This window comes from Paroedura picta, chromosome 11 (assembly GCF_049243985.1).
Source record: "Paroedura picta isolate Pp20150507F chromosome 11, Ppicta_v3.0, whole genome shotgun sequence".
Classification (NCBI taxonomy): Eukaryota; Metazoa; Chordata; class Lepidosauria; order Squamata; family Gekkonidae; genus Paroedura; species Paroedura picta.
Genome location: NC_135379.1, coordinates 45,847,641 through 45,859,937, shown reverse-complemented (window position 1 = coordinate 45,859,937; position 12,297 = coordinate 45,847,641). Strand labels below are relative to the sequence as shown.

Below are 12,297 nucleotides of genomic sequence, written 5' to 3'. Positions count from 1 at the left end.
AGACTCAATATGGGGTGGTTTGCCAGTCATTACCGTTTACCCCCCCCCAACATGCGGGGTACTCATTTTACTGACCTCGGAAGGATGGAAGGCTGAGTCAACCTTGAGCCGGCTGCTGGGATTGAACTCCCAGCCTCATGGCCAGAGCTTCAGACAGCATGTCTGCTGCCTTACCACTCTGTGCCACAAGAGGCTACAGCTGCAGTAAACAAGCCGGCCTTCTCTTCAGCATTCCATAGCTAACTGTAGTTAGACCCAGCTATCTTATCACCCCTTGCCCTCCTTTTCTCCAAGCTACACATGCCCGACTCTCTCAACCTTAAACAAGTGTGGAGCAATGAAGTAAAATACAAAATCACACAAGCATAGAGAAATGAGCCAATGGGGAAAAATTAACATCTCAAAATACAAGTTCTCGGGGGGGGGGGGGAGTGGTGTTTCTATATACATTTCAGGTCTTGCGGGAACTTGTCATTCAAAAATCTCCTGATTCTGTAGACTTCAAGTTCTTTGGTCATCTGTTATTCCAAGTAAGAATAGCAGAAAAAACAAAGGCACATGCAGAAGGCTGGATCCAATCGTTTATCTGCTGGTTGAACAAGAAAAGGGCCAGTACAAAACTAGTTTTCCTTCCGTGCTTCAAAATAGACACCAGATGGCAGCATTGCATCAGGAAACCGCATGGCTACAGAAGAATAAACCATTTCCCTGGATTTTCATATGACACCATTGCTTTTCTAAGGTAGAATATACACATTGTAACGTGGAATAGTGATTAAGGATTTGGTTGACCGGTTCAACTCACATGCCGTAAAACGTTGGAAGCTGGAAACCCATTTTCCCTGCTTTCTGATTTTTTCACGCAAGCAGGTTGAGAGCAAGAAAAGGGCAGTAAAAGTACTTTTAAGTATTAGCCATGAATCTGAACTTCAGGGGGGATGGAAGTGGTCACACGTGCACACATGTACACACACACACACATACCCAAGACTTATTTGGAAGAATATAATGTATTTTATGCAGCTTTTCATGCACGTCATCTAATGGCACTTTACAAGCAACATGTGGCATGTTGCCTTTAAATTATAAAATTATGACAGATAAATTGCACTCTCCTCCAGCAACTAGTACGCCTTCAGTAAAAGAAGCGAGGATGACAAAAAGGAATCAGAAATTATCCAGCAGAAGAAAGATGGGGTGGGAATTCCAAGAATTAGAATCGTTCCACAGAAAAGGATAGCTTGTCAGTGCATTATAGGCAAGGCAGTGTTGTATAGCAGTCACAGTTTTGGAGACCCAAATTTTGGACTCAGTTTTGGAGACTCAAACTCAAGTGCTTCCTCAGTCATGAAGCTCCGTGGGTGATCTTGGGTTAGGCCCAGTTTCCCAGCCGAACCGTACATCACAGGTTTGTGGTGAGGATAAAATAGAAAAAGGAAATTGTGGGTATCTTTCCTTGAAGGGACAAGAGAAAAAGGAAGTCTTGTAGCAATCACAATGCCGGATCAGACTTACCCAGAAGCTCACTGGGTGGCCTTGGCCTAGTCCTACTTGCTGGTCCTAACTTCACAAAGTTGTGGGGGTGGGGAACAAATGGAAGACATTCTAAACCACTTTGAGTCCACACCGGGAGGGGGGCAAAGTAGGATATAACTAAAATAGGGTTAAGATGTCCTCTTTTTAGCAGCTTGATACAGTGGTTAAAAGCAGCCTCTAATCTAGAAAGCTGGGTTTGATTCCCTACTCCTCCACATGCAGCCAGCTGGGGGAACGTGGGGACCTTGATTGAGGTACAGTCACTCAGAGCTTCAACTATATCACTGGGTGTCAGTTGTGGGATGAGGAAGGGAAGGTGATTTGAGACTCCTTTGGGTAGAAAAAAGGAGGATGCCGTTGTTAGGAACATTCCTAGTTAGTAGCAATTACAATTTAAATAGGATGGGCATTTAAAATGAGATTTGTCCTGTGGATGACACATTTGAACTAGTCATAGGGGTTTTTTTGCTTTTTAAAAACACGGTCACCCTAAAATAAAATGTAATGTCCTTATGGGATCCATTATTGTTGTAGTCTGTCATTTCTGTCACAGGAGTTGCACATTTTCTGGTGGAATCTTGAGACATCCAGTTTGACTGACAAAAGTGTTCAGTTCTCTTTCCTTAGCTGGTTCCGTTTTGTGTGGCATTAGCTGATCTATGTTGACTTTATTCAAATTCTGGGCTTTTCTGATTCAGGCCAAGAGTCCTGTAACATCTCCACTACTTTCCAAGACATAAGTTATTCGTCATCCTATAGGAATGGATTCCCTGTACGGGTGCAGCTTCTTGTACTAGGAGGGAATTACCATTCCATTCTAGGCTTCATTCTCTGTATGAATAACTTCAAAATTTTGCTTCAAATGGAAATGTTTGTAAGGGAACGTAGAAAACATCACAAAGTAACCAACTTACAGGAGGACCCGATGCAGACATGAATTGTTTCCCATTCAGAACAGAATCATTCCTATTAATGTCCACAGGGAGTCATCTTTTTATTTATTCATTTATTTTACTTCGTTTATACCCTGCCTTTCTCTCCAATGGGGAATAAAGGTCTGATGGCATAAGAGCTCCGACAGATCAGACTGGTGGGCTGTTTAGTTTACTGGGAGGGAGGGGGCAGGGCACAGGAGTCAGGGAGACCAAGGGTTTTCCCAGCCATTCCTGCCTAACATTAGGCATTCTGAGATTAACTGCTTATGGGTGAAGAGGTTCCAAGTAGGGTTGTACGATCCGGCTGCCAAAGAGGCTGTTCGCGCCGGGCACTGCCAGCACTCCGCCGCTAGGGGGGAGGCGGGGTGCGCCAGGTGACGCACACACACTGGTGCAGAGCTCCACACCGGCAAGCATGCACCTGCCGGCATTAGAGTGCCCGTGCCTCCCCCTCCACGGTGCAGCGCTGGCTGTGCCAGGAGCAAATGGCCACTTTGGCTCCCAAATCGCACAATCCTAGTTCCAAGTGGCCCAGAAACACAGATCACTTTGCCCTCTGTGCACAAGGCAGCCCACCCCCACCTTTCTCAAGTAATAACCCTCTCAGTAAAACTGGATTTTGTTAGCCCCTGCCAACAGGTAATGGATAGTCAAAATTGATCGTACAAACCCATGGTTTTCCAGTAGTTGACAAAACTTCTTCTTGCCGGTTGCAAGCTTCTATAGGTAAAGGTAAAGGTATCCCCTGTGCAAGCACTGGGTCATGTCTGACCCTTGGGGTGACGCCCTTTAGCGTTTTCATGGCAGACTCAATACGGGGTGGTTTGCCAGTGCCTTCCCCAGTCATTACCGTTTACCCCCCAGCAAGCTGGGTACTCATTTTACTGACCTCGGAAGGATGGAAGGCTGAGTCAACCTTGAGCCGGCTGCTGGGATTGAACTCCCAGCCTCATGGGCAGAGCTTTCAGACTGCATGTCTGCTGCCTTACCACTCTGTGCCACAAGAGGCTCTTGCGAGCTTCTATAGAGCCACCCATTTTTCTGTTATTATTTTGAAAGACCTTCTTTTAGCATCAGCACTTTCTGCCTCCTTCACATACGTAGTGAAAGAAGCAGCGGCCAGCGGGCCTATGTCACTGAACAATGCAGAGGCTCCATGGCTCTGATCTTGGCTTGTTTCAAGGTGTGGAATCCCTCTTGGCGCTCAGCTTGTATTTCCTGTCCCTGGGTCTCTTGGGCTGCTGTCCATGGTCCTACTTTGGACATGAATGGAATTATAACTCTGCCTCTCTTCTCCCTATCCTCACATAATGTCCAACTTAGTGGTTCCCATGTTGTCACCAGGGGGGTAAAGGTTGCTCCTGGGGGTACAGATGGTTATGACTATGGTGTGTCAGGTGATCAGCATACATAAATGGTTGCTCTGTAGGGGCATTGCCCCTTGCGGCATAATTTGGGATGTACAGTTAATGGGTTTTGAAGCCATTAAATGAATCCAGTTCATTTTTGGTGGACCACAGTGAATGCATCTAGAGAACCTTCCCACTGGTTTTTCCCCAGCATTACATATTTGCCTTTTGGAATATTTCACAGTTTGTTTAGAATTCAAAGCATATTAAAGAATTTTTTAAACATCTTCCCAAATGTCTTCCGTCACTGACTGGAAATGACTATTTTCTATTCCAGGTTTGAGAAATATTTTGAATTTTCTTCATTCTTCCTCTCTGGTCAAGCAGCTTATATCTCACCATGTATTCATCGGTTTTCTTGTGGAAGGGAGGGAAGGTGGTGTTCGAGAGGCTGTTGGGTTTTTTTGAACTGCGTATTTCAGGCTTGATGGCTAGAGGAAGAGGAGAGCAAAAACAAGTCAGGAAGAAGAATCTATCTAAGCTCTTAAAAGAACACCTGCTCCCTTTCAGGGCCCAGAACACACTTATGAACTCTCCTCCCCACATCCATTTAGAAAAGCACATGGGTCATGACAGAAACATCCTTAGCACTTTTCCTCCTCTTAATATTTGTGAAACTGCCCCCTGGGCGGAGACTGGGCAGAGACTGCAGGCTCCTGATTGGCCACCCAGACTCAGGACCACCCCAGAGACCTGCCAAGCCTGGTGGCCACCATTTAGCCACTGGACTTCGGCAGAGGACTTCATGAGCCTCCCTCCTAAAATTTGCCTGACTGCCAGGTGGGGGGGGGGGAGCCGGGATTTCCAGCACCAACTGTGCAGCTAGAGCTGGAGGGAAGGGTGGGAGGGTTTTGGTGCCACCCTGCCCTTTCCTCACATACTAAAATGGGATCCTGAAGTCCTGTCGGGAGGGGGGTAAGCCTTCCCTTCCCACTTGCCCAGGCAAGCCCTCCAGCCTCCATGCAAGGAGGGCTTCTCACTTCAATGGAAAGCCGGGAGGGGGAGACCTTCCCTTCCCCTATGGCCCAGGGAACCCTCAAGCCCTGTTTTACAATAAAGATGCCTTTCTGTTTGTGGGGGGATCTTAAAGGTGCCACTGGGCTCTAAATTTGTTCTGCTCCTTCAGACAAACACAGGTCACAGTCATTCAGGAAAAAAAATCCCCACTCTGCCATCAAGTTCTCCTCCCAGATGCCACCTTCAGTTCGAAAACAAACTCCCTCCTTCATCAATTCCAGGAATTATCATTTCCATCCTTCTACCTGTCACCAACGCATCCCAAGGATTTGGGATGCTTGACTTATACTACTTCTGAGGAACTCCCTGAGAACCTCAAGAGGATTAAACCCACTTGGCAGTCTAAGTATTCCTATGTGTCCTTTTGCAACAGAGATGCCTGCTATTATCATGTTAATGGTTGTTCTTGTTATAATGTTCTTGTTATCACCTGTTACCATATGTTATTTGTACATTTTCCCCTGTTTCCTGTAAGCCGCCTTGAGCCTTCGGGGAGGGCGGTATATAAATATAACAAACAAACAAATAAACAAACAAACAAACAAATAAAGTTTGGGGCAAAAACACAAAAACGCGTTTATTGGAAGAAGTATGAAGAACCACTCACCTCCATCTGTAACACCCTGTGCACAATGATAATATTTTAATGATATTTAATGATATCATTATCATTTAATGATACCGCTCTATTGGCCTAAAGGCCATGAGCTGAAACACAACAAAATCCCCTGAGGAACAATCACTCCATTGTTTTCTATTATTACCCTAGAGCAGGGGTAGTCAAACTGCGGCCCTCCAGATGTCCATGGACTACAATTCCCAGGAGCCCCCTGCCAGCGTTCGCTGGCAGGGGGCTGCTGGGAATTGTAGTCCATGGACATCTGGAGGGCCGCAGATTGACTACCCCTGCCCTAGAGACACATTCCACAACTGATAGGGTTACATTACAATCTGACCCAGCAAGGTGAGGCCAGCCACAGAACCAGCGCAGTGCACCCGGTAGAACCAGTGTCATTGTGGCGATGCCAGCACCCAACAGGACTAAGGTCCAATCTGAGAATCTCTGAAGAAGAAAGTGAGGGGGAGAGGGCCTTTCTGCAAGGACAGAAGAATCAGTGCAATCAGTGTACCAGTGCCCAGGAGCAGTACTCAGTGCCAAGTTTTCAGTGACACCCTAGACCAGGGGTAGACAAAACTGTGGCCCTCCGGATGTCCATGGACTACAATTCCCATGAGCCCCTGCCAGCATTTGCTGGCAGGAGAAAATGGCTGCTTGGGAGAGTGGACTCTCCAGGGATTTCCTATCCTGGACCTGGAGGCCCTCATTTGTGCGTAACTCTTATACATTGTAGCACAGGGTGGTAAGGGGGTTGACATGCTGTCTGAAGCTCTGACCATGAGGCTGGGAGTTTGATCGCAGCTGCCAGCTCAAGGTTGACTCAGCCTTAAATCCTTCCGAGGTCGGTAAAATGAGTACCCATCTTGTTGGGGGGTAAAATGGTAATGACTGGGGAAGGGAATTGCAAACCACCCTGTATTGAGTCTGCCAAGAAAACGCTAGAGGGCATCACCCCAAGGGTCAGACATGACTCAGTGCTTGCACAGGGGATACCTTTACCTTATATATTATAAAGGTGAGGATAAATGATATGATTTATTACAGTTCAGATTTTAAACAGATGTGATGGGTCAGTTAATAGTAATTCTATCCTCCCACATTGGGCCATAGTTACAAACCAATAGCCAGTCATCTGATAGTGTAGCATGCAGGTCCTATGTCAACAAAACCCTGACACTAGAACTTGTTGTGACATCCGCATGGAGTAGTGATGTTCTTATGAAAGCCATGGGCAGGGACTGCAAAATGAAGGTCTTCCACCAGTCTTTGGTTGAGGCTGGGACTAGGAGCAACTGGGGCCCCTCCTCCAGCCAACATGAAACCACTCTATGAATCAATGCCCCAGAATGATTGACTGTAGCATGGGGAAAGAATGGGGACTATGCCACCTTTTGTGTTTTAGGATATTGAGAGTTGTGACTCTTTTATTGGGGGGTTTATGGGGGGTTTATTGGTTTTATGTAACCCGCCATGAGTATACAGAGAGTGGTGGGATATAAACAAACAAACAAATATTCCTAGCCTCCACATCAGACCTGCAACTATGCATGTGAGGATGCACATCAAGTGAAGCTTTATGCACTAAGGCAACTTTTATCGAGTTTTTTTTTACCATTGAGAAACCCCTGAAACATTCTTCAAGCTTTGAAATGGTGCAATCATGCAGAATATGGTTGGGAAGCATAACTGTGTACATGCCCGTCTGGGGCCCCTCATCTTCCAACCCCCTCCAGGGCCATGATTGGCCATTTTGGGAGGGGGTGGTTGCATGAATATGACCACATATAGTCATATCGCCCAATAAATGTTCAACAAATCATATAACCATGGAGTTGAAAGGGACCTCCAGGGCCATCTAGTCTAACCCCCTGCACTATGCAGGACACTCACAACTGAGAAAGTCTGCACTAAGGCATAGCTCATGCCTCTACTTGGCTCAACATGCCTAACTTCAGACACACCTGAACAGTCATATCAAGCATCAACCTGACAAAAAATATTTTAAATCTTATGCAAGCAGCATCACTGTTCATACAAACGCCGGAAAGAAAACCTTCATTTCACAAACATGTTCATATGAAAATACATTTTTGTGTGGCAGAACTTTATTAAAGAAAGCAACATAGTACAGTTGGCTGCATAAATTCCATTCAGACAGTCGGTGCAGGTAAAGTTTGAAGAAGGAATAAGAAGTGAGCATGGTGAACCGAACTGGGTTGTACCAGGGACCAGAATTTTTAAAACAAAGGAGAGAAAAACAAAGAAAAACAGTAAAATAATTTGTTTGGGGAAAGGAAAAACTACTTTTTAAAAATTGTTGCCCCTGATTCCTGATGGTAGTTATTCATTGTTGCTGGTTTTTGAGTTCAGGTAATCTAGAGGGGGGAAAGAAAGAAATATTAATGTAAGAGCAGACTTTTAGCCCTCTAATATACAGAAAAGAGAGCATCATGCTGTATATATAATTTGCTTGGTATGTCGGGAGACAACTCTTTTAAGAAGGAGGTGGTTGGTTCAAAGCCCTGAAGGGGAAGGGTAGCTTTGAGGGGGGATTGCTACATGAATCCTGGAACATAAAGCTGCCCCATTAGACATTCCTCATCTTCTTTTAATTCTGGTAAACAAGTAGAAGACCTGCCAGAGTGTTCCCTGGTTCTATAAATGCTTTCAGAAATAAATCTCTTCAATAACAAAGAAACTAAAAGAAAGCCAGACAGCCTATGCCCAGCTAGGCTGTCGCCTAGACAGAGCCTTGAATAAGTGGGCTGAGGGAAGTAAAGTGATAACTTTAGAGGAATGAAAGAAAGTGATAGGCTTAGAACAGTTCAACAGGCAAAGACCCACACCATTTAGATGGTTCTTGAGCAATAGAAAAAACCCTAAAAACCATGGGTGATGCCACCACATTATTAGATGAGATTGAGAGGGACATGGTGTGTGTGTGTGGGGGGGGGTCTATTTTCCCTCCTCCCATGAGGAAAAATAAAGTTTGGAGCACCTCAGAAAAAATCGAGTGTTTCACCCCAACACACATAAGGGAGATTTATGAGGGAAAGTCAAACAATGTATCCTGTTCTGAGATCCTCGAGAGGGAGGGTGGGGTGGAATTGTGCTACATATTAAGGGAAGCATTTATTTAATTTATTTGATTTTATGTAGATAATAGGTGCCCAACTTTCTCCTGAGTATCAACAGTTTTCTAGAGCCCGTTGTTTTGGGGGGTTTTTTTTTGGGGGGGGGGGTTGCACAATGGGCTTTATAGTGTATTTATATTTCACTCATGCTGTTGCTTTGTACTGCTTTGGTTACTGAAGGATTTATTTATTTATTTATATTTCTATACTGCCCATTTCTTTGCAGCTCTGGGCGGTTTACACTGAACATGATTGAGGTTTTAATATAGTGGTCTTTTCCTACTAGCTCCATTCTGTCACTTTTCTGTGGCTCACCATCAGATTCCATAGTACGTAGAACTGGAGCCAGTTTGGTGCAGTGGTTGGGAGTGCGGACTTCTAATCTGGCATGCCGGGTTCGATTCTGCACTCCCCCACATGCAGCCAGTTGGGTGACCTTGGGCTCCCCATAGCACTGATAAAACTGTTCTGACCGGGCAGTGATATCAGGGCTCTCTCAGCCTCACCCACCTCACAGGGTGTCTGTTGTGGGGAGAGGAAAGGGAAGGTGACTGTAAGCTGCTTTGAGACTCCTTCAGGTAGAGAAAAGCGGCATGTAAGAACTAACTCTTCTTCTTCTTCTTCTTCTTCTTCTTCTTCTTCTTCTTCTTCTTCTTCTTCTTCTTCTTCTTCTGGGAGATAAATCCCCACACATATGGGCATTCTATGTTAGACTTGAGACTCTCAGACTAACCAACCTCATTGGGATATTGTTGTGAGAATAAAATGGAGAAGGAACAATGCCACAAGGTGCTTTGGATTCCTTCGGGCAGAAATGCAGGGTATAAATATATAAATAAATAAATATATCCCCACATTTTTTGATAAAGGAAAAGTGAGTCTCCTAGATTGCCTTGATTTAATGGGAACAGGGCATATTCCTATGCTAACAGAGCTTTTGATTTAACTGAAGATTTGGATCACAGGACAACTGCTGTTATAAAATTTCCCACATTTACAGATTCCATTTGAATATCCACTTTTGCAGAGCGTTCCTTCAGAGTCAACCATGTGAACCTTCATTTTCACACCAGGTTTAGTTTATAAATTGCACAAAAACATGTTAAGTAAACAAATGAATTGTCAGTTCAATGCAAGCCATTCATAGTGATGACATATGGAAAAAAGGAATGTCCATCCCTAAATTTGGTAGGGTGGAATTACTAAAAAGAGAGGATCTTTCTCACTATATGCTTTCTGCCAAGTGGACTGAGCAATATAGAACACATTTCATTCTCTCCATTTATGTTATGTCCTACAAATACTCCTTGTAGGTAGTGAAATCTAGTCTGATGGAATCATTTCCCAAGTTACCCTGCTAAATTTCCAATTTCAGTGGCAGAAGTGCAGTCAAACAATATGTAGTCCAACCAACTTCTCTGCTGGTGAAAATGGACAGAAGGGTCTCTTTCAACCAACCAAAAAAGTCATGTTGGAGCTCATTGGATTTAATTGGACAAAACCCATCTGGACCAGAGGCTGTAACAACAAAGAAAATTTGGGGAGAACTAACAAAAACCCTATCTAGATCCATACTTTATGTTCTATCACTTGCATACTTTTGTCAGGATCAGTCCCTGTTCTCTGCCATGATTACTGTTCGGTGAACCTGTCTGACTCCATCTTGGTTGCTGTGTATGTGCTCTGTCCTTGTAGCCCATGTAGCCACAATATTCCCATGTAACCAAAACCCCTGCTTGTAGTTTTCCTTTGATCCCCCTGCTTTTATCCTTGCCTTTTCACACTGCATATCCCCCCCCTACTGTGAAACAATGTTGCCTGGTTCCTGCGGTTCCTGTAAACAGCTTATCAGCCAGCCTGAGGTGCCAGCCTGACCAAGGCCACGCTAACTTCAACACCTTTGGCAGGAAGCCTGGGATGGCACCTGTGTGAGGGGTCCCCCCCCCCCCCCCGGGAGAAAAGTATTGGGTGGGAGAAAAGTTTTGATAAGTGCCTGCTGTTCTTGTATCGAACAGATTTGACTTCTGATGTTACAGTGATCTGAGCTACTTCCAATTAAAGCTTTCTTCTTATAGAAGTTTTGTTGTGAGTTTTGTCAGCGCTTGACAACTTTGCGTTCTATCATTTACTTTCTATCACTCTAAACTCAACAAAAGATGCTTGATTAGGAGCAATACACTTGGTTAAATATTGAATAATGTTAACAACTGTAAGAGAAGGAGATGTGATTTATGTCAGAATTTAAGGAGGAGGAGGAGGAGGAGAGGAGGAGGAAGAGGAGGAGGAGATAATCCAGATGTCTATTAACCCGTATTTTATTGTATTGTATAATGAATAGATTCCAAAATGTTGTATTAAGCAGAGATACATAATTTGCCCAAGACAAAAGTTATGGACATGGCAGAGCTGGGGTCTGAGGTTCAATCTTTCATAATCTCTTTCCAACCAATTAGTTTCCCATCCCTATATTAATTTATTGTAATTCATTTCTTAGATGCCTTGGTAAAGTTCATGTCTTCTTCTATTTCTACCCCCCAAAAGAAAGGAAAAAAGAACCTTTCAGCATTTATGTCTAGGGAGATGGCTAGCCTTCCTTCCCTACTGTCCCCTTTCACAGCCATCCTGCATTTGAATAGATGATTCTTTGGCCAAGCCATCCGAATGACTGCTAAGAAGGTCACATTAAGGTGGACAGTGATGAACCACAAGGTCTTGGCTAGTTCTAAGCCATCAGTGTTGACTGCCATTATTCCCTGTGCCTGCCCTTTCTGCTAGGTGGGTCCAATAACTTGGGAGCTTCACTTGGAACTGCCTGGCAGCTACACAGGCTCTGGAGGCAATGGGGTTAACTTACTTCCACTGCCCCCATTTCTGAGTCTCTGTTCTCCTGACTGTAAGAGTTCTGATTGTTTTTTCTACATGTCAGGAGGGCTAGATGAGCATCTAATACTGACCTGAACATTTTGTGCAGGAAGCGCATGCTTTTCTTAAAAATGCCTCCAAGCAATTGGGCTGGCATGTTGATGCAGCAATGCTCTTCTGAAGTCTTCTCTTAGTCTTCTGAAAGAATGCCATATAAAAAGGGCGTCAGTCAGTCGCATTGGAAATGCACAAACCAAGCAACACCAAAACGAAGCAGAAGATACCTACATCTAGCTCTACAAGATGCACTAGGCAACAGCGGCTAGAGGAAGCCAGAATTTGGCTAGAATACTTGTATGCTATCGACTGTACGGTACCTGAGTTTAGGAATGGCTTCAAGGAAATGGCATAAGAAAGATCTTCACAAGGTGGCACCTTGATCAGGTGCCAGAGTTTGTTTGTTTTTTTCAGTCACCGCCCGCACGTATCAGATGACATTATATTGTGGGATGCTTTGAGATGCCAGAGAAAAACAATTCCAAGGATCATTAAGGCTCACTGGATTATCTGGAAAAAACATTGGCTGAACCTTGTGTTATTTTAGCAAATGTAACAGTGTCCCATCATCTGTGTAATAACAGAACTCAGCTATGACCCAGCAATAAGGAGAATCAGAGAATGCAGTGGTGTTCAGCCTGAGAATGGTGTCCCTTGAGCCTTGAATGTATACAGAGCTGTTGTTGTACTACAACTGATTTACTTCCAATGGATTTTACAAAGCCACA

General features: G+C 44.4%; 1 protein-coding gene across 4 annotated transcripts in view; it reads right to left on the bottom strand.

The window, feature by feature from the left end:
* Positions 1-976: 976 nt before the first annotated feature.
* PDE1C (phosphodiesterase 1C) overlaps positions 977-12,297 on the bottom strand; it is a 292,459-nt gene continuing 281,138 nt past the window's right edge. The window contains exons 19-20 of one of the 4 annotated variants that reach the window (XR_013225262.1): positions 11,605-11,710; positions 7,588-7,891 (exon numbers count right to left, since the gene is read on the bottom strand). Coding sequence is in view for 3 of the 4 variants with exons in the window: in XM_077302606.1 (XP_077158721.1) it covers positions 4,142-4,311 (170 nt within the window). In the remaining variant the exon portion in view is untranslated. Of the gene's footprint in view, positions 4,312-7,587; positions 7,892-11,604; positions 11,711-12,297 lie in introns of those variants that run through there. The other 3 variants (XM_077302606.1, XM_077302608.1, XM_077302609.1) reach the window with 3 other exon arrangements.